General features: G+C 68.1%; 18 protein-coding genes across 18 annotated transcripts; 10 read left to right on the forward strand and 8 right to left on the reverse strand.

Moving 5' to 3' along the window:
* Positions 1-633: 633 nt before the first annotated feature.
* Positions 634-3,297, forward strand: MICPUCDRAFT_40508 (uncharacterized protein; the record flags this gene model as incomplete). The annotated part of the gene is made up of 1 exon (XM_003059681.1): positions 634-3,297. One exon carries the CDS (start codon positions 634-636, stop codon positions 3,295-3,297), a length of 2,664 nt encoding a protein of 887 aa, XP_003059727.1.
* Positions 3,298-3,323: 26 nt separating this feature from the next.
* On the reverse strand, positions 3,324-3,920 carry MICPUCDRAFT_59327 (uncharacterized protein; the record flags this gene model as incomplete). Its single annotated transcript, XM_003059970.1, has 1 exon — positions 3,324-3,920. The coding sequence occupies one exon, from the start codon at positions 3,918-3,920 to the stop codon at positions 3,324-3,326; it is 597 nt and encodes a 198-aa protein (XP_003060016.1).
* Positions 3,921-3,995: 75 nt separating this feature from the next.
* Positions 3,996-5,543, forward strand: MICPUCDRAFT_59328 (uncharacterized protein; the record flags this gene model as incomplete). The annotated part of the gene is made up of 1 exon (XM_003059682.1): positions 3,996-5,543. The coding sequence occupies one exon, from the start codon at positions 3,996-3,998 to the stop codon at positions 5,541-5,543; it is 1,548 nt and encodes a 515-aa protein (XP_003059728.1).
* Positions 5,544-5,630: 87 nt separating this feature from the next.
* Positions 5,631-8,088, reverse strand: MICPUCDRAFT_47671 (uncharacterized protein; the record flags this gene model as incomplete). The annotated part of the gene is made up of 2 exons (XM_003059971.1): positions 5,631-7,622; positions 7,777-8,088. The coding sequence occupies 2 exons, from the start codon at positions 8,086-8,088 to the stop codon at positions 5,631-5,633; spliced, it is 2,304 nt and encodes a 767-aa protein (XP_003060017.1).
* Positions 8,089-8,439: 351 nt separating this feature from the next.
* MICPUCDRAFT_65359 (uncharacterized protein) lies at positions 8,440-9,676 on the forward strand (the record flags this gene model as incomplete). The annotated part of the gene is made up of 1 exon (XM_003059683.1): positions 8,440-9,676. One exon carries the CDS (start codon positions 8,440-8,442, stop codon positions 9,607-9,609), a length of 1,170 nt encoding a protein of 389 aa, XP_003059729.1. The 3' UTR covers positions 9,610-9,676.
* MICPUCDRAFT_65360 (uncharacterized protein) lies at positions 9,648-10,253 on the forward strand (the record flags this gene model as incomplete). Its single annotated transcript, XM_003059684.1, has 1 exon — positions 9,648-10,253. The coding sequence occupies one exon, from the start codon at positions 9,648-9,650 to the stop codon at positions 10,179-10,181; it is 534 nt and encodes a 177-aa protein (XP_003059730.1). The 3' UTR covers positions 10,182-10,253.
* A 119-nt stretch (positions 10,254-10,372) lies between these two features.
* On the reverse strand, positions 10,373-12,232 carry AMT4 (ammonium transporter channel family; the record flags this gene model as incomplete). Its single annotated transcript, XM_003059972.1, has 2 exons — positions 10,373-11,616; positions 11,791-12,232. The coding sequence occupies 2 exons, from the start codon at positions 12,230-12,232 to the stop codon at positions 10,373-10,375; spliced, it is 1,686 nt and encodes a 561-aa protein (XP_003060018.1).
* Positions 12,233-12,625: 393 nt separating this feature from the next.
* MICPUCDRAFT_18425 (uncharacterized protein) lies at positions 12,626-13,927 on the forward strand (the record flags this gene model as incomplete). Its single annotated transcript, XM_003059685.1, has 1 exon — positions 12,626-13,927. The coding sequence occupies one exon, from the start codon at positions 12,626-12,628 to the stop codon at positions 13,925-13,927; it is 1,302 nt and encodes a 433-aa protein (XP_003059731.1).
* Positions 13,928-13,938: 11 nt separating this feature from the next.
* Positions 13,939-14,692, reverse strand: MICPUCDRAFT_34180 (uncharacterized protein; the record flags this gene model as incomplete). The annotated part of the gene is made up of 1 exon (XM_003059973.1): positions 13,939-14,692. The coding sequence occupies one exon, from the start codon at positions 14,690-14,692 to the stop codon at positions 14,021-14,023; it is 672 nt and encodes a 223-aa protein (XP_003060019.1). The 3' UTR covers positions 13,939-14,020.
* Positions 14,693-15,433: 741 nt separating this feature from the next.
* On the forward strand, positions 15,434-15,958 carry MICPUCDRAFT_7217 (uncharacterized protein; the record flags this gene model as incomplete). The annotated part of the gene is made up of 1 exon (XM_003059686.1): positions 15,434-15,958. A coding segment is annotated over one exon (525 nt), but the record flags the coding sequence as incomplete, so codon positions are not given.
* Positions 15,959-16,234: 276 nt separating this feature from the next.
* Positions 16,235-16,570, reverse strand: MICPUCDRAFT_59335 (uncharacterized protein; the record flags this gene model as incomplete). The annotated part of the gene is made up of 1 exon (XM_003059974.1): positions 16,235-16,570. The coding sequence occupies one exon, from the start codon at positions 16,568-16,570 to the stop codon at positions 16,235-16,237; it is 336 nt and encodes a 111-aa protein (XP_003060020.1).
* Positions 16,571-16,707: 137 nt separating this feature from the next.
* MICPUCDRAFT_59336 (uncharacterized protein) lies at positions 16,708-18,747 on the forward strand (the record flags this gene model as incomplete). The annotated part of the gene is made up of 1 exon (XM_003059687.1): positions 16,708-18,747. One exon carries the CDS (start codon positions 16,708-16,710, stop codon positions 18,745-18,747), a length of 2,040 nt encoding a protein of 679 aa, XP_003059733.1.
* A 93-nt stretch (positions 18,748-18,840) lies between these two features.
* Positions 18,841-20,271, reverse strand: MICPUCDRAFT_59337 (uncharacterized protein; the record flags this gene model as incomplete). Its single annotated transcript, XM_003059975.1, has 1 exon — positions 18,841-20,271. The coding sequence occupies one exon, from the start codon at positions 20,269-20,271 to the stop codon at positions 18,841-18,843; it is 1,431 nt and encodes a 476-aa protein (XP_003060021.1).
* A 132-nt stretch (positions 20,272-20,403) lies between these two features.
* On the forward strand, positions 20,404-21,335 carry MICPUCDRAFT_47673 (uncharacterized protein; the record flags this gene model as incomplete). Its single annotated transcript, XM_003059688.1, has 1 exon — positions 20,404-21,335. The coding sequence occupies exon 1, from the start codon at positions 20,460-20,462 to the stop codon at positions 21,333-21,335; it is 876 nt and encodes a 291-aa protein (XP_003059734.1). The 5' UTR covers positions 20,404-20,459.
* A 19-nt stretch (positions 21,336-21,354) lies between these two features.
* On the reverse strand, positions 21,355-22,364 carry MICPUCDRAFT_59339 (uncharacterized protein; the record flags this gene model as incomplete). Its single annotated transcript, XM_003059976.1, has 2 exons — positions 21,355-21,592; positions 21,777-22,364. The coding sequence occupies 2 exons, from the start codon at positions 22,362-22,364 to the stop codon at positions 21,446-21,448; spliced, it is 735 nt and encodes a 244-aa protein (XP_003060022.1). The 3' UTR covers positions 21,355-21,445.
* Positions 22,365-22,562: 198 nt separating this feature from the next.
* Positions 22,563-23,474, forward strand: MICPUCDRAFT_59340 (uncharacterized protein; the record flags this gene model as incomplete). Its single annotated transcript, XM_003059689.1, has 1 exon — positions 22,563-23,474. One exon carries the CDS (start codon positions 22,563-22,565, stop codon positions 23,472-23,474), a length of 912 nt encoding a protein of 303 aa, XP_003059735.1.
* A 107-nt stretch (positions 23,475-23,581) lies between these two features.
* Positions 23,582-24,745, reverse strand: MICPUCDRAFT_59341 (uncharacterized protein; the record flags this gene model as incomplete). The annotated part of the gene is made up of 1 exon (XM_003059977.1): positions 23,582-24,745. The coding sequence occupies one exon, from the start codon at positions 24,743-24,745 to the stop codon at positions 23,582-23,584; it is 1,164 nt and encodes a 387-aa protein (XP_003060023.1).
* A 214-nt stretch (positions 24,746-24,959) lies between these two features.
* MICPUCDRAFT_59342 (uncharacterized protein) lies at positions 24,960-25,661 on the forward strand (the record flags this gene model as incomplete). Its single annotated transcript, XM_003059690.1, has 1 exon — positions 24,960-25,661. The coding sequence occupies one exon, from the start codon at positions 24,960-24,962 to the stop codon at positions 25,659-25,661; it is 702 nt and encodes a 233-aa protein (XP_003059736.1).
* Between the last annotated feature and the right edge of the window lie 629 nt (positions 25,662-26,290).

Consider the following 26,290-nt stretch of genomic DNA (forward strand, 5'->3'; position numbering starts at 1 on the left):
TGGTCATGTCCGCGAGACCACTCGCGACGGTCTTCTGCGCGCGGGCGATCTCGTTCTCGTGCTGACGAAGGAGGAAGACGGGCGGCGGGGCGGGGAGATCGTCAGTCGCGGAGTGGGCACCGCTCACTCTGGGCACCGCGGCGAGCGCGGGGAGACGCGCGGGGGCGGAGATCGCGCACCGACTGCGCCTTGGCGTTCACCGCGTCGTACGCGCGCTCGGCCGCGGTGACCTTGCTCTCGGCCTCGTACACATGGTACATCGCGGGGGCGTAGTACGCGCCCGCGGCCTGCGGAGGAAGAGGACGGACGGCGACGGAGGGAGGGAGAGGCGCGATGAGCTCGCGAAGGACGGCGCGCGCGATCTCGGCGCGCGATCGATCGGAGCGACGACGACGACGCGACGCGCGCGACGGCGCGCGCGGTCGCGCGGGGACGCACCGCGGTGGCGCCGGCGAGCATCAGGTTGCGTGCGGTGGCCATCGCGCGGGTCGCACGCGTGACGTCGGCGGCGCGCGGGGGGTCTGGCGTGCCGTTGCTCGGCTGCGGCTTTTCGTCGACTCGCTGCGCGCGTGCTCGCGGCGCGCAAGAAGCGAGAGGGAACATTTGTCTGCGTCAGCATTCGCTCACACCGCGATGCGCGTCGGCGTTGCCCCGGCCCCCGCCTTGGGGGCCGCGCGGACGAGCCGCGGCGCGTGGGGAGCGTCCACGTCGAATCGCGGCGGCGGCGGCGCGGATTCGAACGCGAAGGTCGCGTCGCGCGCGCCGCGGCCGCGACGTCGACGGGCGCGATTAATTTCCCACGCGATACAACGACGCTCTGTCGACGTCGTCGACGACGACGACGACGACGGCGACGACGACGACCGTCCGTCCGCGTTCCTCGCGGACTTATCCTCCATCACCCTCGGCGCGTGGAGCTCCGTGGTGACGAAGACGCAGGAGGCGTACCGATGGGCGTCCGGGGACTCGTTCGACGACGACGACGAGCTGTACAACCATCGCTACTCGGCGTCGTCGTCGTCGTCGTCGTCGTCGATCGCGAAGACCGACGCCGGGCAGTGGGGCGACGAGACGTACGCCGACGCCGCGTCGTCCTGGGTCACCGACGACGACGAGGACTACCTCACCCCGGTCGTGGAGACGATCGCGAAGACGGGCGCCGCCGCCGCCGTCGGCGTCGGCGTCGTCGTCGGCCCCGTCGGCGCGTTCATCGCGGATCGACGCGAGAGGGCGGCGGCGGCGGCCGCCGCCGCCGCGGTGCCACCGCCGCTGGACGTCGTGGTCGTAGACAACGCGATGAAGGCGACGCTGATGCTGGGCGCGGACGAGATGCACTTCTTACCGATACCGGACAGCGGGTGGTCCGTCGCGTTGTCGCGGTATCGACCTCGACCGTCGTCCGTCGCCGACGGATCGAGTCGTCGAGGGACGCTCCGAACGACGTCCGTGGCGTCCGCGATGGACGGCGCGTGGGACGACTCCGACTTCGAGTGCCTCGCCGGCACCGACGAAGACGCGCCGCCGCCGCTGCCGGTCGTGATGGTCCCCGGGTGCGCGTCGAACGCGTACACGTTCGACGTCGCGCCCGGCTTTTCCCCCGCGCGGTTTCTGTCCCAACGCGGGCACGACGTCTGGATCGTCGAGTGCCGCGGCGTCGGGTTCTCGCGGCCGTGGAGGAAAGAGAAAGAGTGGACGGACGCGAAGACCGGCGCGCCGAAGCAGCACACGCCGACGTTCGGCGATTTCGACTTCGACACGTACTTGCGAGAGGACTTGCCCGAGGCGTTCGCTTACGTCGCGGGGACGACCAAGTCGAGGGCGCTCGCCGGCGTGGGGCACTCGATGGGCGGGATGCTCCTCGCGTGCCTCGCCGCGGGCGGGGACGCGTTCGGGGGCGAGGGCGAGGGCGAGGGCGACCGCCGCGAGCGTTCAGATGGCGATGGAAAGTCGTGGGAGCTCGCGAAAGTCGTCACGATCGCGTCCTGCCTCGAGTGCTCCACGAGAAGCGCGAAAGGCCCGCAGACTTCGGTGTACGGTAAGCTCGCGTTCATGGCCGGGATGGTTCCGGACGCGCTGTACGGCGGCGGCGATAAGAGCGGTCCGAACGTCCCTCAGCTCCCGCTCGGCCCGCTGAGCGTCGGTCAAGCGTTCGCGCTCGAGTCCGTGTTCGGGTCCCCGGACGACGACGACGGCCCGCTCGACGCGGAGCGGCGGCGGCGATGGGAGAAAAACGCGGTGAGCCTCACGACGTCGTATCCGGGCGCGACGTCCCCGGCGTGCGTGAAGCGTCTGCTGTTGAAAGGGTTCGGGAACGTCCCGCTGCGATTAGTGCTTCAGATGGCGACGCTGTTCTCCCCGGGCGGGCTCGCGACGCGCGAGGAGACGGTGCGCATCCGCGAGCGCGAAGTCGCGGAGGCGAAGGCGAAGAGAGCGAGGGCGAAAAAGTGGAGGGAGAAAAAGGCGCGGCTAAGGCGGCGGAGGGAACGCGCCGAGGATGACGCATCCGGGGCGTTCGACGTCGTCGCCGCGGACGAAGCGTCGAAGAGGAAGACACCGCTGAGAGACGAGAAGGGCGCGTCCGCGGTCGAGACCGCGGACGCGGCGACGGACGCGAGGACGACGAAGACGCCTCTGAACGCCGAGAAGACCGGTCCATCGAAGACCGGTCCATCGCTCGCCGCCAAAACCGCCGCCGCCGCCCCAGCGCAATTTTACCTCGACGCCGTGCGTCGGACGCGTCCGAACATGCTCGCGCTCGCGGCGGACTGCGACCCGATCTTCCCGCCCGTGCAGGTCGCGCACACCGCGCGCGCCGCGGGCGGGGAGTTCATCGTCTTCGGCGACGGCCCGTCGAAGAAAGCGATCGAGACGACGACGGACGCGGAGGAGATTCTCGACTCGATGCTCGCCGACGGCGGCGAACATTTTTCGCACTACGATCTCCTCTGCGGCGTCCGCGCGCCGGAGCTCGTGTACCCGGTCATCGCGGACTTCCTCGCTCGCGACGACGCGCCCACGGTCGCGGACGCGATTCAGAGATGGAAGACCGCGGTCGCGAAGATCCCTCTGCCGGAGTTTGGCGTGGGATTCGGCGCGTTCGGCGGGCTCGTCTCCGTCGGCGACGTCTTCGCGAGGAAGATGTCGTCGGGCGTCGAGACGGCGCGGCGACGGTACCTCGTCTCCCTGAGCGACCTGAGCGAGCTCGAGCACCTGTTCAAGACCGACCGCCCGGGCGGGAAGAAGAAGGAAGATTCGGACGCGGACGCGGACGCGGACGCTCCTATTAGTAAACCTTAGCTAGTTACGATGATGAGACTACTATACTATCGCGTGTCCACGGCGCGGATGCGTTCCATCGTCGCCGCGAAGTCGTCCTCGTCCTGCGCCAACGCGGCGCTGATGTCCAACGTGATCGCCATCGACCGAGTGCTCAGGGACGTGTGCTTCCCTCTCCACGTCACGCACACGTGGCCGTCTCGGAGCGTTCGGTGCCGGGATTTGAACCGACGTTTGAGCTCCGCCCCGAGCGCGGCGGCGACGGCGTCGTGCGACGACGACGTCTCTCGGAGCACTTTCCCGAGCATCCCGCTCGGGGTGAACGGCGACGCGTCCCCGGCGTTTGCCGCCAAATTATCCCCGAGCGTCGTCGCGAGCCATCGCTCCAAGGGCTCTTTCATCCCCTCGTCGTGGTACCGCTCGATGCACCGCTCCACGGACAGCTCCAACGTCGCGACGAGCGCGCGTCTCACGCCGTCGTTCGCGAAGAGTATCGCCAGCGCCTCGGACGTCTCGTCCGTCGGCACCGCGGTCCACCACTGCCCGTGCGGCGACCGCGCGGTGGAGCGGCGGTGAACGCGCCGCAGGCACGACGTGGTCGGGGCCGCTTGAACCGCGCGCGCGGCCGCGGCGGCCGCGTGCATGATGGCGCGCGGACGAGAGTAGTCATCTGAACGTCGTCGCGTCGTCTGATGAAAAAGCGCGGCGCAGTTCGATCGATGCATATGCGATGGCGACTGCAGGTCGTCGCCATAACGCGCCGCGCCGGCCGCCACCGCCGGTCGTCGCCGTTCCACGACCGCGCGCGCCGCGAGTGCATGCTCGCGTCGTCCGCGCACCTCCCAGCGTCACCGTCTGCCCCCGCGCGCGTTCGCACGCGTCGTCGCCGCGCCATGCCGCGCGGGAAGGCTTTCATCGCCGCCGACGCCGCCGAATCTCGTCGTCCCTCCGCCGCCGTCGCCGTCGACGACCCGACCGTCGTGGACGCGTACGGCCCCGCGATACCGGGCGAGCACAAGTGGCTCGGCGCCGCGGTCGCGGAGGACGGCGCGATATACGGCGTCCCGTCGCACAACCGGCGGGTCGTGCGGGTCGTCCCGGGCACCGGCGAGGTCACCGAGCTCGGCTCCGACGACGTGCTCTCGACGAGGAAGTACAAGTACCTGCGAGGCATCCGGACGTGCGCGGGGACGATCTTGGGCATCCCCGCGTGGGCGGACTCCGTGCTCGAGATTACGCCGGAGACGGGGGAAGTGAAAACGCTCGGGGAAGGAACGTTACCGCTAGGAAAATGGATGTGGCACGGCGCCGCCGCCGGCCTCGACGGCAACATTTACGGCATCCCGTCCAACGCCGACGCGGTGCTTTTCGTGGATCCGCGCACGAAAGAGATATCCACGTTTGGCTCGGACGTCATCCCGCCCGGGCAAAATAAGTGGTACGGCGGCATCAGAGGCCCGGACGGGTGCGTGTACGGCATACCGTACGCCGCGAACAGCGTGTTGAAGATCACGCCGGAGACGCGAAAGGTGGAGCACCTCGGCGATTTTTCCGACGTTCCCGGAGGTTGGAAATGGCACGGCGGCGTGCTCGCGCCGGACGGGTGCATCTACGCGTTTCCGTCGCACGCGCCGAGGGTGATGAAGATCGACTGCGCGAGAGGCACGGTGAAGATGATCGGCCCGGAGTTTGAAGGGCGGTACAAGTGGGGCGGCGGCGCGGTGGATTTGGAAGGACGCGTGTACGGCATGCCGAGCGACACGGATTGCGTGTTACGGATACACACGGACACGGAGCGCGTGGACACGATCGGGCACGGGAAGCTGCCGACGTATAAGAACAAATGGCAGGGCGGGGTTTTAGCCCCGGACGGGTGCATCTACGCCATACCCGGCGACGCGACGAGCGTGTTGAAGATCGATCCGCCGACGGGAACGGTGACGCTCGTGGGCCAACTCGGCGAAGAGCCGGACAAGTGGCAGGGCGGGTTCCTCGGTTCGGACGGGATCATCTACGGAATCCCGGAGAACGCGGATAAAATATTGAGGATCATTCCGCCGAGCGTGGACGAGGAGGGGATGGCGAAGGCGATGCGAGCCGCGGCCGCGTCGGGCGCGGCCGCGGTGGGGGTCGTGAAGGAAGACGCGGGGAAAGGGAAGACGGCATCCGCCGGCGACGACGGCGGCGGCCGAGGGACGCTCGCGGCCATCGCCGCCGCGGCGGCGGCGCTTCTCCTCGCGCTCGTGATTCGCAATAGACTCGTTTAGGTAGTTGTCTTCGGTATTAACGTGAATAAACGTCGATAGATAGAAATACGTAATAGATGACTCCGCGCGTCGCTTCGCTCACGCTCGCTACTCTCTCGCGTCCAGCGTCAAATCGCCCATCTCTTTCCCCGCGACCATGATCACCTTCTCGCCGTGCTCGTTGACAATCTCCGCGACGGACGACGGCGTCCGTCGAATGATCCGTCCTTCCTTCCAGTGCTCGCACCGCCACCCGACCCCCCACTCGCCGCAATCCTTGCGCAGCTTCCCTAACCCCCCGCCCGAGACCCAGCTCCCTAACATGCTCTGCTCCTCCTCCTCTTCCTCGTGATCGTCCGTCACGACGCAGACTTTGACTAACCCAGCGCTGTACGCCTCCACGGTGCCGGACAACCGCGCGAGCTGCCTCACCGTGAGCCCGTTGATTCTATCCTCGATCGTCCCTCGCAGCTGCTGCGTGAGCACGAGCGCGATCATGTTGTACAGCCAAGCCGCGGAGGTGCCGCCGATCTCGACGTCGAGCTGCCCGACGGCGATCTCCACGCCGTGCACTCTGAGCTCTAAGATTGGCTCCTCGAGCACGAACTCGTCGCCCAAGAGCTCTCGAAGCAGCGCTCTGTGCTGCTCGAGCTTCTCCTTTTGCTCCGCGGGGATGTCGTCCTCGTTCGCCGCGGCGTCCACGTTCGCGTGCGCTTCGTCGTACTCCTCCTCGTCCTCGTCGCTCTCGCCGACGCTAAACATCGAGCTGAACAACCCGGCGCCCGTCGGGGACTTGAAGTCGTCGTGATCGATCGAGCTGTCCGTCTCGCTCCCGTCATCGCCGCCGGCGCCGAAGATTCCTCCGAAGCTGAACGCCTTGTCCAGCGCCGCGTCCGCCGCCGCGTGGTCCTTCGCCCCCGAGGAGTGTTTCTTCTTCGCGCCCTTCGGGCTCTTCTGCGGCTCGGACGCCGCGGGCGCCGCCGGCGGCGGCGCCGTCGCGGCTTGCCTCGCCGCCCACTTCGCCTGAACCTTCTCCTTCACGCTCGTGAGCTTACTTTCGTCCTTCGACAGCTCCACGCCTTGGTTCACCAACTTCATGAGCTGCTCCGTGTTCACGACGATGTCGTACGAGATCGCCACGCGCGCGCCGTCGACTTTTACCGTGCACAGCCCTTCGCCGTCCACCATCCCCCACCCTTTCGGGAACTCGCAGTACGCGAACTTGATGTCCTTCATGACGGTTCGTATTCCGTCGATGGACACCGTGGATCCGAACCCCGTCTGCGTTTCATTCGCCCCGGTCGCGCTCTCGACTTTCAACCCGTCCTCCGCGACCGCGAACTCCGAAAACTGCAAGTTGTCGACGTGGTAGCACACGCTTCCGAGCGGCGAGTCGTACACGCCGTCCACGCGCGGGAGTTCGAGAGTGGACATCATCTCGCACACGACCTCGACCGCGCTGCGGATCAAGTTCTCGAACCCGGGGGCGATCTCTTCTTTGAGCAGCGCGTTGATGCTCTCGTCCGCGCGGACTTCGCTCCACATCCCTTGCGATTCCTTGAGAAGTTTCGCCACCGGCGACGGCAAGAGACCGTCGTCGTCGCCCTCGTCCACCTTCTTGAGCTTCCCCTCCGGCGTCGTCGTGAACGTGACGTGCCCGGACATCTCTCGCGCCGCCTGCGCGGCCGCTTTCGCGCTCGATTCGTCCACGCCCGCGGCGATCGCGCGTTCGTACAGCTGGTTCTCGTAGTCGTCCAACGCGGCGTTCGTCTCTTCTTTCTTCGCCTCGGCGGCGATTTTCGCGTCTTGCATCCCTTTGACCATCTCCCTCAGACGCGTCACGATGCGATCGACCGTGCCTCGGATCCCCCCCAAGGAGTCGTTCTCCCCGGCTTGATCCCTGAGCTGCTCCCACAACCCGCGCGCGATGTCGCGGCCGTTCTCCAAGAGCTTGTCGTTGTCCTTCTCCGTCGCGACGAGGCCTTGCAAGTCGCCGAGCCCCGCGGCGAACGCGCCCGCGACTTTCGATCCGTTGTTCGCCGCGCCCTTCGCCGCGAGCTTCTCCGCGACGGAGAGGATCCGTCCGCTGACGTTTCGAGCCTGCGAGGTGGCGAACGCGAAGACACGGCGCGCGGGAGGTCAGCGCGCGGGTCGCGATCGATCGAGGAGGCGGCGCGGCGGTGGGGACGAAAGATGGATCAAACGGCAGAAAACAAACACAGCTGGCGCGATCGATCGCGGAGGCGCGGCGCACCCGTTCCATCTTCTCCTCGTCCTGCAGCGTGCTGTCGACCCATCCTTTCCCCTTCTCCTTCCACTCCGTGACCTTCTCGTGCTCCTGCCACATCTTCGACGCGGCGTCGCGCAAGTTGGACGGGTCTTCCAGCGCGTTCGACGCCCACGCCGTCGCGGTGTCGATAGCCTCCTTGGTGCGCTCGCTCTCTTTCAGACGCCTCAGGTGCGTCGCCGCCTCCGCGGAGACGGTCCGCCCGACGTCCTGGAGCTTCGACGACGCCGCGTGCGCGTGCGACGGCGAGAGCGGTTCGTTGTACCCGGCATCGCTCATGACGGCCGAGGATCGCGGCTCGTGCCCCGCGGCGCGATCGTTCACTGGCGAGCGGGCGAGGAGCTGAGGAGGAGCGAACCGAGGGTCCGAAGCCCGCCGTCAGTGATCTTCTCCGAGAGAGAGCGACCCATGCCATGTGTCATCTGATCTCGCGAGTTGACCGTTGAGAAGCTCACATTTTTCACCCACGTCAGGTTTCAATTTGACCGCGCCCGCGCCGTCGATGGGTCTATTGGGTCGGAGAAAAAAACGACCGAACGATGAAAGGACCTCAAAGGCATATTTTGTGTTGAACGCGCCGCGGCGCGCGTCCGTCGAAGAAGCAGGGCGCGCGTCGACGTCGCGAGCGCGATGTCGTCCCCCGGGCGAAAACCGCGCGCGCGGATCGCCCTCGCCCTCGGGCTCGCGCTCGACGCGTTCGTCCTGTTCCTGTGCGTCGCCGCGACCGCGCGCGCGGGCGCGTCGACGGCGTCGGCGGATTCGAGGCGTCGCTCGACGAAAAGCGCCAGCTTGGCTTCGGACGACGACGAATGGTCGTGGTCGACGCCGTCGCTGGACGACGTCGCGTCCGTGACGTTCGTGCGCGCGTGCGCGGTGTTTCTGGACATCCTCAGAGGGCTCTTCGCCCCCGGGATCGGCGGCGGTCCCCCGCCCGCGGCGTTCTCGGAGACGTTCGCCGCGCGCGTGGACCCGGTCTTGTTCTTTTACCATCTCGCGTGCACCGTCGGGCTGTGGTCGCGATGGCGCGCGACCGCGTCGGGCGCGACCGCGGGCTTAGGGGGGTTCGCGTCGATCGACGCGAGGGCGGCGATCGCGGCGAGCGCGATCGTGGGGTGGGTGGAGGTGTGGGCCCTGAGCGTTCCGCTGAACGTCAACGCGGGACATCGGCTTCGCGCGAAAGGAAGCGTCGGGAGGGGAAACGAAGAGACCTCATCATCGCCGTCGGCGCTGGCGCCGATTCCCGAGGAGTCGCGCGCGCACGACGTCGCCGCCGAGGGTTCGCGCGAGGTGTCGTTCGCCGAAGACGTCTTCGCGAACGACGACGACGACGCCGCCGCCGCCCCCGCGAGTCCCGCGGGGAAGGACGACCCGCTGTGGCCGCTGCGCGGCGTGGACGCGCCGCGCGAGCCGTGGAGGGAGGGGCTCCCGAAGGAGCTCGAGGCGCACCTCGAAGCCGCGTTCGCGCGCATGGAGAAGCAAACGCGCGCGGTGTTGGACGCGCTGCACAGGAACTCTGACGCGGAGAAGAAGCGCGGGAGGCCGTTCATCGCGAGCACGACCCTCGCCGGCGTCGCGAAGGAGGGCGGACGCATACGGACGTGGTACCAGCACAGCGACCGCGTGCCGTCGGAGAAGCGACGAAAGGACGGCTCGCTGAAGGATAAGGTGCGTTCTATACAAAAGTTTTTCACCCGTACAGTATCTCGGTTTCAACATTTGATCGCGTGGGTCCCCTTTCAACTGACCGGTGAACATGTTTTGTATGGAACGACCCTAAGACGGTGTTCTCGCCGCCGGTGAACGTCGGGATTTTTGACGCGCCGGTGAGCGTGGCGCACATGCACCGAAGCATAGGCGACCCGAGCACGCGGCCGCAGTGGGACTCGTTCTGTAAGTTTGGAAGGAACGTGCGGTCGTTCAACGCGAACTGCGAGCAGAATGAGATTTTGTTCAAGCCCATCTGGCCCGTCGCCGGGCGGGACCAGCAGCTGATATCCGCGCGGCGGCGACTCCCCGGCGGCGCGCGGATGTACGTCGCGACGTCGCTGCCGCCGAAGTTCCAGCCGCCGAAAATTCCCGGGTACGTCCGCGCGAAGCTCATCACCGCCGGGTACTACGTCATGCCCCGGCCGGGCGGATGCGGCGACGGCGTCCCGACGCCGTCCGACGCGACGGCGTCCGACGACGCGAGCGAGGACGTCGGAGCGGTGATGATCATCTCCATGTTTCACGTGAACTTGGGGTCGGTGCCGACGTCGATATACTGGTTCGTCTCGAAGAAGTTCGCGGGCGTGATGCAGTCGTTCCGGAGGTTCGCGATCAAGCCGTTGAGACGAGGCGAGCGCGGCGAGAGCACTCGAATCGCCGTGTAGACTAGCCGAGCGAGGTCGTGGACGGCGATAGATCGCTCGAGCGTTATTAACAAATCATCGATTCACCGCTCACTACCGCACGTGTACGCGCGCGCCCTCCTTTTCGACCACCACGCACTCACTCGGGTAATAAAGAATGGACGAGAGAACAAAACTTCTTCCGCGGTGTTTGGGTTCGGCGGCGCGATCGTTCACACCACCGCCCCCGCGGGTTGACCGGTCGTCGCCGCCGCCGCCGCGCCGCCGACGGTCTCGCCCTCGCTGAGCGTGTAACAAGACTCGCCGTGGCACCACATGTCCAACCCTTCGCCTTGCTCCGCGCCCTCCGGCACTCTGAGCTCGCCCCCGCAGATCGCGGCCGTGATCTTCAGGCACACGAACGACGCCATCGCGGTGTACGCCGCGGTCGCGACCGCCGCCGTGCACTGAATCACCGTCTGCGCCATCGCCGTGGTCTCGACGTTGAACCCTCCGAGCGCGGGCGACGCCGCGATCCCGAGGAGGCACGTCCCCACGAACCCGCCGACGCCGTGGACGCCGAACACGTCGAGCGAGTCGTCGTATCCGTACTTCTCCTTCAGCACGAGCGAAAAGTACCGGCACACGACCCCCGCGACCAGCCCGAGAAACAGCGCGCCGAGCGGCCCGACGAACCCGGCGCACGGCGTCACCGTCGCGAGCCCCGCGATGCTTCCGGTGGCGATGCCGAGCATCGACGCTTTGCCGTTCTCCGCGATGTCCTGCGCGCACCACGTCATCGCCGCGGTCGCGGCGGCGATCTGCGTCGCGAGGCACGCGAACGCGGCGTCGGCGCCCGCGGCGAGCGCGCTGCCGCCGTTGAACCCGTACCACCCGACCCACAGCATGCCGGTGCCGAGCACGGTGAGGACCAAGTTCCCGGCGATCATCTTATTCTCTTTCCTCGGGCCGAGCGTCATCGCGCCGACGAGCGCGCCGATCCCGGCGGTGATGTGCACGACGATCCCGCCCGCGAAGTCTAACACCCCCGCGGCGGCCATCGCGCCGTTCGGGCCCCAGACCATGTGACACGCGGGGAAGTACACCGCGAACATCCACAGGACGCAGTACCACATCACCGCGTTGAATTTCATGCGTTCCACGAACGAGCCCACCATCAGCGCGGGGGTGATGATCGCGAACGTCATCTGGTACAGCGCCCAGAGCGCCTCCGGGATCGTCTCCCACACCGCAGCCTTCGTGACGCCGGCGAGGAAGACCTTATCGAGGCCGCCGAGGACGCCCGGGAACGCGCCGCCGCTCGAAAACGACAGCGAGTACCCGACCGCGTACCACAGCACGGACATCACGCACGTCAGCGAGAAGCACTGCATCAGCACGGAGAGCATGTTCTTTCGCTTCACGATGCCGGCGTAGAACGCGGACAGACCGGGGATGGTCATGAACAGCACGAGCGCTGTGGGGAGGAGGATCACGAAGTGTGTCACGGGTGAGGGTCAGTCGAAGTCAAAGTCGAAGGGAAAAACCTGAACGCGAGAGGTTTTTGGTTTTTTTTTTTGGCGCGCGACCTTTCGTGGACCTTTCGGGGACTCGGGGACGGGCGACGCGGGGGCGCGAACGACGCGCGCACCCGTGGAGATGAGGATCCAGGCCGTGTCCGCCTGGTTGATCACCGGCACGACGACCTTCGCGGCGGCCGCGAGCGCGGGCGCGGGGGAGAACGCCGCGGACGTCGCGCCGACGAGCAGCGCGGCCGTGAGAACCTTTTTGCCGATCGCCGTCGCGGCCTCGTTCGACGACGACGCCGTCGCCTCCGCGTCCGCGACGACGAGCGCGGGCTCGTCCGCGGGCGTCGCCGAGGGCGCGACGCGGTGAAGATCGAAATCTTTCGAAGCGGCGCGCGTCTTCACCGCGATCGTCGCGCGCTTGGCGAGAGCGGCGCCGGGGAGGACCGCGCGCGCGCTCGCGAGCGTCGGCCTCGCGGCCGAGCCTTTTTTGATTGCTCGAAAGGACGCGCTCGGACGCGCGACGACCGCCGCGGGGGCGGCGCGAACGATGCTGCACGGCGACATCGTGTCGATTCTCGTGAAGGCGGGCGTGAACGTATCCGAAAGGAAAGTCGGTCGAGCGGCCGAGTGAGGGCCGTGAGGCGCGCGACGTTGATGTGACGCCTGCACCGCGGCGGACGCGCTTCCCGCGAAACGTCGCGAGGGAAGCGAAATAACCGGATGAGAAGCGCCCGCACATCTCACAGAGCAATTAGTCTGCAAATTTTGAGAGCCCGGGGAAGCCCGAACCACGATTTCTCGGCACCCGCAGCGCGAACGCGGTCGAGCGCTCTTTCCTGCAGATGCACTTGAAAAAGCGCGTCGTCGCGAGGCCGCGCGTCGCTCCCGCACTCGTCCCCTCGCGGGCGACGCTCGGCGCGCGCCATGGTGCTCCTCCTCCTCGCGCTGTCGATCAAGATGTGGTCGAACCGCCGCCGGAAGCGCAACGCGGAGCTCGCCGCGGTCGCGGCCGCGGTCGCGGCGTCGAAGAAGAAGACCGCGGGCGTCGGCCTGCCGTTCGCGCTGGATCTCGTCAGCGCGGTCGTCGCGGCCGCGGGGACGCTCCGCGCGATACGCGACGACGCCGGCGCGGGCGCGCGCGTGCGCGCGTTCGTCAAGAGGAAGACGTCCTCGAAGAAGAAGAAGAAGAAGGAGGAGGAGGAGGAGGAGGAGGAGGCGAAGGACGCGAGCGGGCTCGAGACGATCGTGCTCCGCGCGCGAGGCATCGAGCTGCACGTCTCCCCGTTCGGGGCGACGGTCACGAGGCTCCTCGTCCCGGACAAGCGCGGACGCGCGGACGACGTCGTGCTCGGGTACGACGCGCTCGCGCGGTACGACGCGAGCGAAGACCGGCCGTACTTCGGCGCCGTCGTCGGGCGGTGCGCGAACCGCATCGCCGACGCGTCCTTCTCCGTCGACGGCGCGACGTTCGACGCGCTGAAAAAAAACAACGGGAACAACTGCCTGCACGGCGGCGGCGTCGGGTTCGACCGAAAGTGGTGGACCGTCGACGCGCTGCTCCCCGCGGACGTCGAGGCCGGGCTCGGGATGGGCGTGCGCATGTCGTACGTCTCGCGAGACGGCGAGGAGGGCTTCCCGGGGACGGCGACCGTCTCGGCGACGTATCGCGTCGTCGACGGCGGCGAGTGGCGCACCGAGTTTCGCGCGACGACGACCAAACCCACGCCGATGAACCTCGCGCAGCACTCGTACTTCAACCTCCGCGGGCACGACGCCGGCGTCAGCGTGGACGAGCACGAGGTGCGGATACGCGCGAGCGGGTACACGCCCGTGGACCCGGAGACGATGATACCGCTCGGGTCGGTCGCGCCGACGACGGGCGCGTTCGACCTCCGCGACTGGACCGCGATCGGGGCGCGGCCGCCGCCGGGGGGGTACGACCACAACTTCGCGCTCGACGGGTACGCGCAGGTGAACGGTCGCTCCGCGTTGTTCCTCGCCGCGGAGGTGCGCGAGAGGGTCACCGGGCGACGGATGGAGGTGTGGTGCGACCAGCCCGGCGTGCAGTTCTACGCGGGGAATTTCGTGGACGCGAGGGGGACGGGGAAGGGCGGGGCGACGTACGGCAAACGCGGGGGGCTGTGCCTGGAGACGCAGCACTTCCCAGACGCGGTGAACCAGCCGAACTTTCGGACGTGCGTGTTGCGGCCGGGGGAGACGTACTCGCATTCCATGACGCACAAGTTTTTCGCCGAGTGAGGCCGAGCGAGAGCGCGTAGTAGGTAGCCTATATTACAAGAAAACCAACCTCCCTCCGAGGACGACGAGACGCGAGACTGACGATGGGATGCATCAACTCGGCCTTCGTCCTCCGAACACCATCCACCGGAAGAACAAGAACAGGACGACGATCCCGACCACGGCGACGATCGGCGCGTATTTTTGCACGAGCGCCTGAAACGCGAGCTCCTTTGCCTTTTTCGAATACTTCCTCGTCTCGCTCGCGAGCGTCTCCGACATGTTCGTGACGTTGTCGAGCTTCTCGCCTTGGCCTAAGATGTCCTGAATGTTCCGCGTCATCACGGACTGAATGTCGTGCAGATCCTCGTTGAGCTTGTTCAAGTTGCGCTGCGTCCGCGTGTCGAGGTAGAGCTTCTTCGTCCTCTGGATGAACGTGTCGAACTTTATGAACGCGTACGGGCGCGCGACTGTCTCCACCGCGGCGCCGTTCAGCGCGCTAAACTCCCTCTGGAGGTCCTCTAAGTACTGATACGCGAGCTTCTTCGGGTACCCGCGGTCGGACAGCGTGAGGTAGCACACGCCCTGCTCGATCATGTAGTGCAGAAAGTACGGCCCGGACTCGTAGGACATCCGCGACGGCGGAGGCGGGCCCGCGCTGAGCTTCTTGAACAGCGTCTTCGCCTGATGCTTGTACGGCTCGAGGTCCGCCTGACGGTCGCTGTCGAGGCCCTCCGCGAGGGGAAGGCCGTCGGAGACGCGCGCGAGCATCGTCAGCTTCACCATGACGTTCGAATCGCTCGGTCAGATCCGACGCAGCGGGCACCCTCTTTCGCACGAACTGACTCGCTCCGTCCGCCGCGCGTCCGCGACCTCGACGACGCCGTCGCCGTCGCCGCCCCGCCGATGCGAGCGTCTCTCGAAGACTCGGGGAGGTGCTCCGAGGCGACGGGTCCGCGCGTCGTGTCGGAAGCGTCCCTTCGCGCGACGCGCGCGCTCAGATCACTGCGGCGACGACGACGGGACGGGACCCCGCGGCTCCGCCCAACGGGTTGAAAACAGAAAGACGTCAGCACTAAGCCCCGAATGATGAGCCCCTCGACGCGCACTTCGCGCGACGCGCGGACGGCCGTCCGCGTCCGAGGACTCGAGCCCGTCGCGCGCGCGCGTCTCCTCGCCCCGCGGAGGACGCCTTCCATCATGTCGAACCCGTTCATCATGCCCGAGGACGACACCGGTTTCGGCAAGCTCCCGCTCGGTCCGTCGCCGTCGGAGCCCCCTCTTTCCGCGCCTCCGCCGCGAGATCCACACGCCTCCGCGACGCACTCGCGCGCGGGGTCCGGGATCACGTCCACGCCCGCGGAGGACGCCGCCGCGGAGGCGCTGTTCGCGGACGACCGCGCGCCGCTCGTGCGCGACGCCGGCGGCGTCGCGGTCGCGTCGTCCGGAGGCGGAGGCGGCGCGACGTCGTCGTCGTCCGCGCCGCTCGCGTCCTCGTCCTCGTCTGGCGACGTCGGCCGCGGCGCGAAGAAGACGGGGTGGATCTTCAGCGCGGCGTACTACCAGCAGTGGTTCGACGTCGACACGGACGACGTCTTATCTCGAACGTTCGAGGCGACGGCGAAGTGCTACGCGGGATCGTTCGCGCGCGCGTGCGACGGCAATCCAGATTTATACGGGCCGTTCTGGATCTGCGCGACGCTCGTGTTTCTGCACGCGATGGGGGGGAACTACGCGCAGTACATGTCGTCCAAGGGGAAGTCCGACGGCGAGGAGTGGAGCTTCGACATCGAGAAGATCAGCGTGTCGAGCGCGATGTTTTTCGGATACTGTTCCGTCGCGCCGGTTTTGTTGTACCTCGTCTTGCGGTGCTTCGCGGGCGTGCCGACGACGAGCCTGTCGTTCGTGCAGCTCGTGTCCACGTACGGGTACGCGCTGACGGTGTACGTCCCGGTGTCGCTGCTGTGCGTCGTCCCGAGCGAGGCGTTCCGGTGGATGTCGTTCATCGCGGGGATGGCGGTGAGCGCGTCGTTTTTGTTCACCAACGTGCGACCGATCGCGGGGGCGTCGCCGAAGGGCGCCGCCGTCGTCGGGCCCGTCGTGACCGCGGTGGTGGGCGCGCACGTGCTGTTCGGGATTCTCCTGAAGCTGTTCTTCTTTCAGTCGTTCTGAGGCGGCGCCGCGGGGTGGTGTTGCGTTTGTGGAGGGGTGGGGGGGCGACGCGAAGGATGACGAGATAGCTTAGTCTGATGAGTTCGCGTCGCGCGCGCGAGAACGACGTTCGACGAATCTGATCGATCGAATCTGATCGTCATCTATCGACCTTCATCACGTCCCGAACCCTGGCTTGGACCACTCGCGGGCTATCCTCTCCGCGAGCGTCGCCGCGGACCCTTTCCCCGACTTCCCTAGGACCCCCTCGCAGTAGCTCGACAGCGCGCTCGCGTCGAAGAACCGCGCGAGGAGCATCTCGTGGCTCAGCGCGTTCACGCGCAAGACGTCCAGAAGCGCGTCGACGAGGTCGCCGCCGTCGCCGTCCTCCTCGACGCCCATCGCGCGCACGAGCTCCTCGTTCCCGTTCACGAACGACGCGAGACCGCGGCGGACGTTGTCGGGGACGGACGCCGCCGCGGGCGCGGATCGTCGCGGTCGCGTCGACGACATCGCGACGTCGCGTCGCGCGAGAATCTGTGACGTTTGCATTCGACGCGCGAGCGCGAGCGCGAGTCAACAACGACGTCGCGTTCCAAACGCGGTCGTCGCGCACTCTTCGAGGCGCCGCCACGCCGCGGCCTCGCGCGATGGCGGAGTCGAATAAACCGTGGGCGAAAGCGTTGCTGCGCGACGCGTCCGCGGTCATGGCGAAGAACCTCGCGGCGGCGAAGCCCAGGGGCGTCGCTTCCGCGCGGGTGCGCGAACCACGACACGAGCACGCGACCCAATTCATCGCGCGTCCGCGTTCGGTCGTCCCGTCGTCCCGAGCGTCCGGTCCCCGTCCACCCAGCCCCCAGCGCGCTCGCCGACGTCCCCTTCCCTCGTCGCTCTCGCGTCCACAGAACGACGGCGGCGCCGTGGAACTCGCGGGAAAGGTGGACGAGCTCGCGCGCGAGCTGAACGACGCGCGAGCGTCGCTTCGCGAGGTGGAAAACGCGCTGTCGGAGCACCTGGAGAAACTCGCGGAAGCGGACGCCGCGGCAGCCTCGGGCGAGGCGTCGACCGAGAACGAGTACACGTCGCGGCTGTGGAAGCAGCGCGCCGCGGACGCGGCGAAGACGCGCGTCGTCCTCACGCTCGAGAAGAAGAGGCTGCGAGAGGAAGCGAAGGAGGAGACGAGAAGAGACGCCGAGGGAAGAGAGAAGGAAATTCGCGCGCTGCGCGCCGAGTGCGACGCGGCGAACGCGCGGCGGAGCGCGAAAGAGACCGAGCTCGTGGAGTACAAGACGGAACTGAGACGCACGCGCGACGCCGCCGCCGCGGAGCGCGCGAAACACGACGCGGACGTCGCGGCGCTGAGACGCGACGTGTACAACGCGAAATTGGAAGTGGACGCGCTACGGAACGACACCGTCGTCGCGGCGTTGCGCGCGGAAGTGCGCGAGCTCGAGAAGGAGAGAGACGATTACAAAGCCGTCGCGGGCGCGCAAGTCGCGGAGACGATGACGAGAGGCGACGCGAACGACGCCCTGTACGGGGAGGTGAGCGAGTTGCGGTCCGCGATGGCGTCGGCGGCGGCGTCGTGGAAGAGCGAACGAGAGACGATTGGCGCGGAGCTCGCGCGGACGAAGCGCGAGGCGGCGGATGCGGCGGCGGAATACGCGAGTAGGGAACTCGAGCTGACGCGGAAGGCTTCGGACGCGTTCAAGGACGCGGGGATCTCGGGCGCGAAGAAGGCGGCGGCGGCGGCGGAGGCGGCGGCGGAGGCGGCGGCGCGAAAATTGGAGACGCCGAGAGGGGGCATTTTGGCCGCCCGCGACGCGAGCGCGGTGTCGGATCTCGTGAACGCGAGGCTGAGGGACTCCATCGCGACGCTGACGGAGAGCAACGTCTCGCTTCGAGCGCGCGTGCGCGAGTTAGAAGACGAGACCGCGGCCGCGAGAGCGACGGCGCGAGCGGCGGAGACGGAGACGCCGACGCCCGCGGCGACGGCGAAGCCGCCGTCCGCGCGAATCGATCGATACGTCTCCCCCGGCGCTCGCTTCGAGTACGAGCACCTCGCCGGGCGCATGCCGACGTCCGAGGACGCGCGCGTTTGCCCCGCCGGCGTCGGCACGGCGACGATCGACGACCCGAACGCGGTCGCGAAGCTGTCGTCCACGGAGGCGCGCACTCCCGACGCCGGCGTCGGCTCGCGCGGCGGCTCGCACCTCTTCGCGCACGCCGAGTCGTGGCGTTCCTACGGCGAGAGCACGCCGATCGGCACGTCGCCGGCCGCGATGAAGCACAGGGAGCAGGCGCTCGGGAAGAGCACGACGGCGGCGTACGCGCGCGCCGGGGACGTCGGCGCGAGCGGCCGCGACGTGGAGAAAATAAATCGCGCGGAGGCGGCGTCGAGGAGCGTGCGACTCGGCGCGCCGTCGCCTCTGAAGACGCAGGAAGCGCTGCGGGAGACGTGCGCGGTCGCCGCCGCGATCGAGGGGTACTCCTCGGACCTGAAGCGTTGCTACCCTGTCACCCCGGGCGGCGGCGGTGGCGGCGGCGGCGCGCGGACGACGAAGCCGGCGATCACGGACGGGAAGATGCTCGGCGGCGGCGGTTGGATTTCGAAGAGCGCTTCGCCGTTGGCGCGGCGCCCGCGGGGGGCGAGCGCGTCGCGACGCGGCGGGTGGGTCGGCGGCGGGTGAAGAGCGATGAAGGTGATATGCCGTACTAGTTTCTAGCTAGATGTGTTACGACGCGCGCCGAGTCGTCGAGCGGAGCGCGCGCCGTCGCCTACGCTACCGTCGCCTTTTCTTTTTCGACTCGGGCTCGAGAAGCGACGCGCCGTCTTCGTCCTCCAAGACGCCGTCCTCGTAATCGTCGAAATCGTCCTCGAAATCGTCGCCGCCGCCCTCCATCTTCGCGTCTAACATCGCGTCCAACGCGCGCTCCATCGCGTCGTCTTCGTCGCCGTCGTCGTCGTCCGACGCGTCGTCGTCATCGTCGTCGTCGTCGTCGTCGTCGTCGCCGTCGTCCTTCCTCTTCCCGCGCTTCTTCTCCCCGCCGCCGCTCCCCAGCGCCGCCGCCGCGCGAACGTACTCGTACATCACCTTCTTCCTGTACCCCTTCTCTAACACCCCCTCCGCGCCCTCGCGCGTCGCGAGCTGATGAAACAGCGTCAGCGCCCTGAGATCGAACGGGAACCGCTCGTGATATACGATCATCTGCGCGGCGATCAGCGCCAGCCTCCGTCGCAACGGCGGGAACGGCGCGTTGTCCGCCCTCGACATGTACGCCGGCTCGTACGCGTCGTCCGCGAACCCGAACGAGACGCACACGCGCGGCTCCACTCGGCAACTGCTCTCCTCGCCGTCCGCGCTGGCCCAGCTCAGGCCGCCTCGCCCGCGTCCGCCCCAATGAATCACGCGATGCGTGAAGACGACCGCGGCGCCCGCCTCCGCGGGCGCCGCCGCGATGTTCTGATACGCCTCCTTGCTCGGCAGACACAGCCGCAGCGGGTCCTTATCCATCGCGTCCGGGTCGTCGTCGTCGCCCACGAAGTACCCTGGGTCGTGCGGCCGCGGGATGAAGTGCAGGCACGAGTTCTCGGTCGTCGCGTCCGTGAACGGGATCCACGCGGTGGCGTACATGGCGGTGCCGTCGTCGCGGAACGTCGCGGGCGCGTCGTCGGGCTGCCGGTCGCGGTGCGGCGAGAACGCGGTCGTGGTGGTCGACGCGTCGTCGACGCCGTCGCCGTCGTCCACCGGGTCCACGTGCCAGCACAGCGCGTCGAAGTTGAGCCTGTTCCCGCCGGTGACGAGCGCGACCACCTCCGCGAGCTGCGCGGCCACCATCCACGTCTCGTCGAACGCGAGCAGGAACGACGGGTTCCATCCGTGCTGCGCGAGGCGTATCGCGGACGCCGCGAGCAGACGCACGTCCGCGACGTCGCGCAGCCGCAGAGGCGCCGCGGGAAGCTTCGCGAATCCGTCTCTCAGGACGCGGTCTCGCGCCGCGCGTCCGAGCGCGTGCAGCGCGGTGCCGGGCGCCGCGGACGCGAACGATGCCGGCGCGATCGTCGCGGGATCTGCTGCGTCGACGGAGAGGCCTGGACAGATCGCGCGCCAGTACTCCGGGTCGATGACGCGCTCGACGGTGGCGTGCCGAGCGTGCAGCGACGGGTCCGGCGGCGGGTCTGAGGGCGACGGCAGCGGCGTCGGCGTGGGCATCGTGCCGCGCTCTGGCAGTCTCGAGCGCGCGCGCGCGAGGATCTGTGACGACGAATCACGCTTGGTTTCGGCGACGCCGATAGCTCATCCGCATCTCTCGGGGTTAGGGTTGACGCCGCGCGCACACCTCGCGCGCGCGGAGACGACCGCCCGTGGACTGCGACCCGCCCCGCCCGCGTCGCGTCGTCATGGCATCCACGGCCGCGAGAGCGGCGAAGCCGCACCTGCACTACATGTCCGCGTGGTTCTGCCCGTTCGCGCATCGCGCGACGCTCGCGCTGGAACATCACGCCGAGCACCTGACGTACAAGTGGTACGAGGCGCTGGGGTGGGAGCAGCGCGCGGCGACGGACGACATCGGCGTTTCACACGAGAACTGGTACCACTACAAAGCCCCGGAGCTCCTGAAGCACAACCCGCTCGGGATGGTCCCGACGCTCATCGAGGACGCGACGTACTCCGGCGTCGTCCCCGCGGGCGAGACGCCGAGACCTCCGGTGCGCGAGTCGCTCGTCGCGATCGAGTTTATCGACGAGCTCGTGCGCGGCGGCGACGCGCCCATCATGCCGTCGTGCCCGTACGAGCGCGCGGAATCGCGCGTCGCCGCGGACGTCGTGAATAAGAGCATCTGCAGCAGGTACTACCACGTCTTGGTTCGCCAGGACGAGTCGGAGCAGCGAGACGGGTTCGAGAAGATGGTCGAGGCGATATCGAGCTTCGGCGACGGGCTCGCGGGCGGCCCGTTCCACGGCGGACGTGACACCCCAGGGCTCGTGGACTACGCGCTGTTCCCGTGGGCGCACCGCCTCCCCGTGCTGGAGTTCTACCGCGGCCTGGAGTATACGATACCGGCGAACACGGACGGCCTGCGCGCGTATCACGCGTGGTTGCGAACGATGCGCGAGCGGCCGGCGGTGGCGAAGACGCTCCCGGACTGGGACGATTACCTCGCGCACATCGGGCGGTACGCGGACGGGAGCGCGCGGTCGAAGGTGGCGAACGCGGTCAGGGACGGGCGGGACGCGCATCAGTACGACGACGAGAAGGACGACACGAGTCACTGACATGAGGGGGATTTAGGGTGGGCACGGCGGGCGCGGCCAAACTCGCGCGCCCGACAAATCTATTCATCAATCAGATCCTTCAGCAGTATCAGATTCTAGACGCTCAAAGGTCATCGCAACAGCCGCGACGGGACGAGCACGCCCCCGCGGTCCAAGTCCGGCGCGAGCACCTTCCCATCGTTCGCGGGATCCCCCGCGGTGAACACGTCGTGGTGATCGTCCAGCCACAGCGCGAGCGCTTCGATCGCGGCGAGTCGCTTAGGGTCGTTCCATACGAGCGAACGTCGGGGTGGAGTTGAAAGGCGTCAGATGGAGTTGAAAGGCGTCGATGGCGGGGATCGAAAGCGAGGGATGGGCGGAGAGACGCGCCGGGCAAAGTCCTTAAGGATCGGCGTTCACCACGCGAACGCGGTCGTATGGGAACCAGTGTATAGAACGCACCTTAGTGATCGAAGTCCGCCGTTTTTCTCCGCCCCCCCCCGATGCCGACGCGCCCTCATCTCCCGTCGCTCCCGTCGCCATCGCCGCGGCGAACACCTCCCTCGCGCGCGTCGTCAGCAGCTCGTGCGCGCGGCTCGGTCGCGACGCCGCCACGGTCTTCGCCGCCGCGCCGTCCGCCGTCGCGCCGCGCGCGATCGGCGACGACTCGCACGTCGCCACGGTCACCGTCGGCGTCGTCGCGCGACCGTCTCCTCCTCCTCCTCCTCCTCCTCCTCCTCCTCCCGTCGCGACGTCGTCGCCGTCGCCGCGCACGAGCCCCGCGGCGCCGGCGAGGCCGACGACCGTCGCGACGAACGCGCCGTCGACGACGCACGCGAGCGACTCCGTCGCCTCGTCCAGGGCGCCAAAAGCGCCGTCGTCCGTCGTCGTCTCCGTCGTCGTGCCAGCGTCGTCGACTTCGAGCGGGGCGCCGAGCGCGTCCAGCGCGACGACTCGCACGCGCGGCGCGACGGCCGCGAGGTGCGCGAGAAGGTCGCGCAGCTTCGGGGGCCCGGCGAACGACGGGGACGTCGGCGCGTTGACGCGCATCGCGACGACGACGACGACGACGACGACGACGCGCGGGGCGGGGGACGCTCGCGCCGCGCCGCGCGGTGTGCGAGGCGCGCGATCGTCAGAATGTTGACACGTCGACTCGCGTCGTCGAACGACAGGATAAATTAATCCAAACGACGCGACGCGTCCCGTCGCGTCGACGCTCGCGAGCGCCACTCCCGCGCGCGCGTGATGGCGGCCGCGGAGGACGCGACGACGCCCGCGGCGGAGTCGCGCGGCGACGACGACCGCGACGACGACGACGACGGCGACGACGGCGCGCGGTGCGACCCCGCGAAGGCGCTCCCCCCCGAGATCCTCGCGCAGATCCTCGCCGCGCTTCCGAGGCGCGCGTCCACCGCGGTCGCGATCTCGGGCGTGTGCCGCCGCTGGAGAGACGCGGTCCTGGGGGAGACGGAGTACCTCAAGACGGTCGCGTTTAAGATGGACGCGCGGCGGCCGTTCAAAGGGTTAGACGCGAGGATCGCGATCGCGAGCGCGCACCGACGGACGTGGACGTCGCTTCGCGCGCGGCACGACTCGGCGTCGTCGGACCTGTCAGAGTTGACACACGAGCTAGACTCTGGCGACTCTAGCGCGACGCGGCCGACGCGCGCGAAGGCGTCCCCGTCCCCGCGCGCGTCCCCGAGCGCGAAGATCGTCGTCCCGAAGCTCCTCGCGCGCGCCGCGGAGATGGGCGGCAACGTCACCGCGCACGAGACGCTCGCGACGCTTCGCGAGCTCCAGGGCGATCACGCGGGCGCGTACAAGAGTTGGCGGAAAGCCGCGCTGCTGGGCTCGTGCGTGGGGCAGTTCCGGTTGGGGGAGATTTTCTACCGCGGCGTCGGGAACCAGGGCGTGGACGGCGAGGAGGCGCTGTTTTGGCTCCAGAAGGCGACGAAAGCGCGAGAGGCGGGGGCGGCGTCGCTGCCGTCGGAGAGCCTGGGGGTGGCCGCGGGCATCATGGGATTCCTGCACCTCGACGGCGAGGGATGTCAGGCGTGCAACACGACCGCGGTGAAGTGGTTTAAAGTCGCCGCGGACGCGGGGAATAAGGAGGCGTCCACGACGTTGGGATGGATGTACAACACGGGGCAGTACTGACGACCGACGCGCTGACCCGCCGCGGAGGAGCGGACGCCGAAAGAGGCGGTCGCGTTCGAGCTGATGAGTGTAAAATTAGTCTATGAGATCGGAGTCTCTTCGTCTACCTACCGCGTCGTCCCCCCCGTCGCGAACACGTCCCTCGACGCGAAGTAGTACGACGCCGCGCTCGCGCCCGTGACACACAGCGCGGCGACGTGCAGCGGCTCGGCGAGACCCGCCGGCGGCCACCCGAACGCGTGCGTCGACGACGCGCAGGCGAAGACGAGAAACTGCGTCGCCGTCGACGCCTTCCCGATCAGCTGCGGCTCCAGGAACGGCATCGACGTCGATGTCGGCCTCGACGAGCATGCGCCGTCCCCGTCCCCGTCCCCGTCCCCGTCCCCGTCCCCGTCCCGGCTCCTCGCGACGGTCGACGTCCCGCCTTCTTCTTCCAACCCCGCGAACACCGCGACCGAAACCCACCGCCACCGCAACGCGCGCGCGCGTTGCCACCCCACGCCCGCGACCAACGCGACGTCCCGCGTCACCACCGCCCCCGCGAGCCACCACGGCACGAGCCCGGCGACCCCGCACGCGACCGCCATCGACCCCGCGAACGCCTTGTCCGCGATCGGGTCCAGGTACGACCCGACGATGGACGTCTGCCCGAGCCGCCGCGCGAGGAAGCCGTCGGCCCAGTCGCTCGCCGCCGCCGCGCAGACACCGGCGAAGACGAACGAGGGGGGCGTGAGGTCGAAGACGAGCGCGGTCGCGAGGCACGGGCCGGCGACCGCGCGCGCGATAGACAGCGCGTTCGGGACGGTCGCGATGTCCGCGCGCCAGTCGTGGGTCTTCGGTCGCGGCGGCGGCGGCGACGACGACGACGACGACGACGACGACGACGACGACGCGGCGGACGAGGTGAACGATCGAGCGTCGTCGACGACGACGGACGGCGACGCCGCGCGAACCGCCGCGCGGTCGTCGCCCGCCGCGCTCGACGCCGCGAACCCTCGCGGCGCGCTCGACGACGCGAACCCGCCGCGGACGTCGCGCGACGCGTCGCGTCGCGCGCGCGTCGACGCGCGTCGCGCGCCGTCGGCACCCGCGACCGATCGCGGATCCCGCCCGCGCCGTCCCTCGTCGTCGCTCCCCGCGCCGATTCGCGCGCCCACGCGATGCCGACGCGGCGGGTCCGACGCGCCGCGCGCGCTCGACGACGCGCGGCACCCCGCCGCGAGATCGTAGATTAGACGCGCGAGCTCGCCGCGCCGCGCGCGCCGGAGCATCGCGAAGTGCGGAGCGCGTCGTGGCGCGGGCGCGGCGCGTCGAGAAGTGCTGGTGACTGGCGACCCGAGCTCGGTCGGCCCTGAGACACGACGTCGACCATTAGGTTTGCGCGCGGTCGTCTACACGCAGGGTCACACGAGCGCGGGGTGGGTGCGCTCGCGAGTAGATTCCACCGACCGCGGCGCCGACGCGATACGCGAGACGTCGATCGCGATGTCGAACATCCAGCGGCAGAAGTACTCGATCAGCGCGCAGCAGCAGGATGACTGGTGCATCTTTTGCAAATGCTTCGTGCAGAAAAACGCGACCGTGGCCGGGGCGATCTTATCGCAGATCATGTGCGTCGCGATGAACCGTTCCATCGTCGGCGTGTTGCTGGGGATCAAGGGAACGCTGAACAAAACGAAGACGGTCGACGTCGACCCGAACATGCTGTGCGACGTCGAGCGCGGCGAGTGCGTCGTGTCCGACGCGGGCACCGCCGCGCAGGACCTCGCGGACGCGAAGAAGGTCCTCATTGTCCCCGGGTACGGCCTCGCGGTGAGCAAGGCGCAGTACGCGATGGCGGACCTCATCGAGTTGTTGCGCGAGAGCGGCAAAGACGTCGTCGTCGCCGTGCACCCGGTCGCCGGGAGGATGCCCGGGCAGCTCAACGTCTTGCTCGCGGAAGCTGGCGTGCCGTACGACGTCGTGAAGGAGATGGAAGAGGTCGAGAACGACGTGGACAAGTACGACGTCTCGTTAGTCGTCGGCGCGAACGACACGGTGAACCCGAGCGCGGTGGAGGACCCGAACAGCGAGCTCGCGGGGATGCCCGTGATTCAGGTGTGGCGGGGATCCACTCCCTTCCCCGTATCTTCGTTCGTTTTCGTTACATATCATGGTCTACGTGTTCGTTTCCGTCGGTTCCGTTAGATTGACGACGCTATCTCGCGACATCGTCGCGATTTACTCTGCTATTTCATCGCCCTCCGCACCGCCCGCGGGCACTGTCGCTGTCGCCGTCGCCGTCGCTGTCGCTGTCGCTGTCCACTCAAACTGCTCCGCGATCTCCGGCTGGTACTTGGTGAGCAAATCCTTGAGCTGTTGCGCGTTCTCCGGTTGGTTAGCGATGATCCACTTGATGGCCTTCCTGTTCAGGTCCCGGGTCTCCTTCTTGACAGTGCCGGTGCCGGGATCGGTGTAGATGAAGTAGGATCTTGCCTTGTTGCTGCTGGCTGTGCGTCTCAACTCCATGCGCCAACCCTGGAGCTTCACGATCAGCGCGCTCAACCTGAGCTTCTCCTCGAGCAGTGGCGCGAATTGCACTTTGAGCTGTGCATCGGTGCGGCGAGGGAGGAGCTCCGGCGCAGTGAACTTGCCGTTCTCGACGCAGCCTGTGTGGTACCGTTGCTGGGCGTCTAACACCTCCTGCGTGAGCAGCTTGGTGGTGTCCCGGTCGATCGTGCCCCCGGGGAAGATGCACAGCCCTTGCTTGGCGTCGAAGATGTACCCGTACTCCTCGTACATGGCGCCGCGCATCTTGATGAAATGCTTGACGGAAT

The sequence above is a fragment of the Micromonas pusilla genome, assembly GCF_000151265.4.
Source record: "Micromonas pusilla CCMP1545 genomic scaffold MICPUCscaffold_7, whole genome shotgun sequence".
NCBI classification, from domain to species: Eukaryota; Viridiplantae; Chlorophyta; class Mamiellophyceae; order Mamiellales; family Mamiellaceae; genus Micromonas; species Micromonas pusilla.